This window comes from Sciurus vulgaris, assembly GCF_902686455.1.
Source record: "Sciurus vulgaris genome assembly, chromosome: 3".
NCBI classification, from domain to species: domain Eukaryota; kingdom Metazoa; phylum Chordata; class Mammalia; order Rodentia; family Sciuridae; genus Sciurus; species Sciurus vulgaris.
This window is the reverse complement of record NC_136463.1, coordinates 82522405-82525923: the sequence shown is the minus strand read 5'-3', so window position 1 is coordinate 82525923 and position 3519 is coordinate 82522405. Positions and strand designations below refer to the sequence as shown.

At 64.2% G+C, this 3519-nt stretch overlaps 1 protein-coding gene across 1 annotated transcript; it reads right to left on the bottom strand.

Annotated features, from left to right (window-relative positions):
- Window positions 1–289: 289 nt before the first annotated feature.
- On the bottom strand, window positions 290–2997 carry C1QL2 (complement C1q like 2). Its single transcript, XM_079132707.1, has 2 exons — window positions 1651–2997; window positions 290–1062 (listed from the first exon to the last, which is right to left on the bottom strand). Exons 1-2 carry the CDS (start codon window positions 2335–2337, stop codon window positions 883–885), a joined length of 867 nt encoding a protein of 288 aa, XP_078988833.1. The 5' UTR covers window positions 2338–2997; the 3' UTR covers window positions 290–882.
- Between the last annotated feature and the right edge of the window lie 522 nt (window positions 2998–3519).

Sequence of the window (3519 nt, the reverse complement as noted above, 5' to 3'; positions counted from 1 at the left end):
CAAACTACCAGAGACTGGAAGTCAGTTACGCCTCTCCTGCCTTCCTCAAAGTGCCTCCTCGTCCAGGTCAGGCCAGTTCAGGGCTGAGGCACGATGGAGAACCTCCGCGAAAGGGTGACTCGCGGCTCCCGTCTCCCCACATCTTTTCATCCATTCCAGGTGGGAAGAGCCTTGGCAGTGGCGGAAAGCAAGGCATAGATAGCGCTACTGGGGCCCCAGTTCATTCTTTCAACGAGGTGGACATTTGGAGCCCCGGGCCAGGGACCATAATGACAAAGACAACGGGAGCCCATAGTCTAAAAACATAATTTAATGCATCGCAGTGGGTCCGAGTTGGAAGTGAGTGCGGTGTGGAAAGGTGAATTTTCCTTTGCTGAAATTCTGCTGTGGGTGGGTTTTTGGCAGATGGACGGGAAAATCTGCACGAGTATTTCGGGTCACAAAGAAGGAGGCCCCGGGGAGCCAGTGCTCACTTTGGCCAATCTCCTTGGTCCGGGCCTAGAGCCCTTGGTCTGGGGCACTGGGAGGAGGAAGAGGAGTCTGGAAGAGGGCAGGCTCCCGGGCGGCCTGTCTAGTCCAAACAGGTTTGCAAAGTCTGAGCGCAACCGCCGCGAGGGCTCGGGTTCACGCTCAGCTCCACACTTGGGCGTCCCCCCTCCCTCCCCGGGTTGGGCACGAGGACCAGGGACCGCCTGCAGCTTGGTGGTGAGTTGCAGACACACTGAGACTGGGAGCGGGGCAAGGAGGACAGCAGGGATGTGTCTTTTCCAACGGAGATGTCAGGAAGTGTCATGAAGCGAAGAGTGGCCCTCGCCAAAGAACCGCGCGCCCGGGTGGAGACAGGGCGGCTTGAAGCTACCCCACCTCGCGCCCTATGCGCCCCTAATCCGGGTACAGGAGAAAGCCCGAGAACGTGCTGTACTTGTTGTTATTGCCTCCGTGTGCCTTCCCGCCGTCCAGCTTCACGTACACCTCATCCCCTGAATCGAGGTGCAGCACCACGCTGTTACTGGCATAGTCGTAGTTCTGGTCGGCGTCCTGCGCGATGGCGCTGGCCCGAACCTGGGAGAACCATGGGAGCGAGTGAACCAGAGCACCTTGCCCTTGCCCGGCTCCCACCCATCGCGCCCCCTCGCAGGCCTGGGGGTCCCACCCCAGCTCCATGCTCTCCCCAACTTAGTAACTCTTTCTCAGTCCTCCCCCCCTCCCCCGCGCAACTGGCAAGTCCCAGAAGGAGGACAAGAGGGGAGGGACTTCATGAACACTGACCCAGTGTAGAAGGGTGGAAACCAGGGTTTAGGGACAGGAGGAAAGGAGGCTGCAGGGCAAGGGGCGATTTATATGCAACCGGAGAGCTAAAGAAAACAGTTTTCCTAAGAGCCCATGCGGCTGCAGGCGGGGACACAAGTATCGGGGAAATGCAGTGTGGGTAGCAGGGTCTCTGGGCGCTCCAGGCCCAACCTCTAGCGCTACGTTGGCGTAAGTGCGGCCCGGATATGTTGGGAATAGGGACGCAGTGGCCCAGCAGCGCACTCCTCCCCAGGGCTTGCTCCAGCGCTCTCAAGTAGAGAGAAAGGAGACTGGTTTCCCGGGCGGTTCGGATGCGGGCGAGGGTCTGTGTGGGGCCCAGCATGGGTGGCAATTACTGACCTGCCCGTTCTTGCAGAGGTCCGCCCACATGCTGGTGCCGTCGCCGCCGCGCATGAGGATGTGGTAGGTGAAGAAGTAGATGCCGCGAACCTGGCAGCTGAACTTGCCTGTGGTGGGGTCGTAGTGATTGCCGAGATTGGTGACCACGTCGTCGAACTTGAGCACCTCATAACCCTCGTGGGGGCTCTTGAGTCCCACGTAGAAGGCGATCTTGGGACCGCTGAAGGCGGCACTCAGCGCGCTGGTCACTTCTCCCTCCGAGTCGCCGCCGCCCCCCGCTCCGCCGCCCACCACTCCGACGCCGCCGGCCGATCCGGTCGTCAGCTGAAGCCCCGGCAGCCCTGGTCGTCCCGAGTCGCCCTTCTCCCCGGGGGGACCCCTGGGTCCAGGTGGACCCGGCTCTCCAGGGGGCCCCCGCGGCCCTGGTTTGCCGGGTCGCCCCGGGTCGCCCTTGGGTCCCTGGATAAAGGGAGGTGGAGGGTTGGCGCTGAGGTCCTGCATGACTTCCAGGGCGGCGGTGCTGGGTCCCGCCGGCGGCGGCGCCTTAGCGCCGGCGGGTCCCCCGCCGGGTGCCGCGGTGTATGGGTCGCAGATCATGCGGCAGGTGCCCATCATCTCGTAGTGCGCTGCTCCGGGGGGCGCCGCCTGCAGCAGCAGCGGCACGGCGATGAGCAGCCCGAGCGCCATGGCCAAGAGTACGCCGACGGCCGCCAGGCAGGCGCGCCGCCGCCGCTGCCACAGCCGGGAGGCAACCGCCACCAGCTCCTCCTTGCCGCCCGGGGAGGTAATGGTGGGGCGGCGCGGGTGGCCCCGCTCCCCGAGCTCGGGGGCCAACTCCGCGGGTCCAGGCCGCGCCCCCGACGTGGCGACCCCCTGCACCGGCCACCCAACTACTTCAGGGAGAGGTGCCCCGGCCTGGGCTCCCGTGCCCACCGCACTGGGGCTGCTCAAGAGACCCACCGAGCCCGGCGCGCATGGCGGGAGGCACACAGAAAGAGCCCGGCGCCCCACGGGTCCGGGCGGCAGAGGCCCGGGAGCGCTGGGTCCGCGTGTGTCGTCCGGCAACGAATCCGCGGCGATTCTTCTTGCCGGGTTCGGCTGGGCTGGGCTCCGCACGCAGTGAGGGCGCCCCGGCTCCGCGGCGCGCTCTGATCTGCTCTCCCGCTGCTCGCTGGCTCCCGCGCGGAGGGGGGACCCAGCTACCCTGACGTAAGGAGTCCGGGGCTGAGCGGCGGAGGCGGCGAGGCAGCGCGCGCTGCCATCACTCGGGAGACGGCGCCCTCATGTCATCAGCCTCCAGTCCTCCTCCTATCCCGCGGTGTCCTCGGCAGAAGCGGCAAAGGCTCGGTTCCTCTTGGCGGCGCCCGGGAGCCACAAGTGGGCGCAACGGGCGCAGCCCCCAGCTGGGGCGCCACAGACACACCCACTGGCGGCCACACTCACGCGCCTCCCACCGACCAGGGAGCACAAACTCCCACCCTTGCGGTCGCTGGGCGCACACAGGCACCCCCACATGGTCACTCGGAATCCTGAACACTGCAAGATCCTTTGGGGGAGGTGGGGTCACCTAATCCATTCCCCTGCCCAAACAGGACCAGACCTCCACCCTAAAAGTCCAAGACCCCTCTGTCCTCTGGCCCTGCAGGAAAGTGCCTTCTGAAAGCCCCTGGAGTTGCTTTAGAACTGAATGAATCTTGTCCCTGGACGGTCTTTCAGACTGAAGACTCCAAACTTTAAGCAGGCCTTAGCCCTGCAGCCCTGCCAATTCTCCAAATGACTCTGAAAAGCTCAAAGCCCCCAGTACAGAATCTGTTAGCTTCAGACCTTATCTTCCATCAGAAAATGTCCGGCACTCATCCTCTGTATAAA

Bases quoted from the DNA above. Each gene is read 5' to 3' on its own strand.
- C1QL2 (XM_079132707.1), bottom strand. From the start codon at position 2,337: ATGGCGCTCGGGCTGCTCATCGCCGTGCCGCTGCTGCTGCAGGCGGCG. The intron at 1,063-1,650 runs GTCAGTAATTGC...TGGTTCTCCCAG, and splicing joins ACCTCTGCAAGAACGGGCAG to GTTCGGGCCAGCGCCATCGC.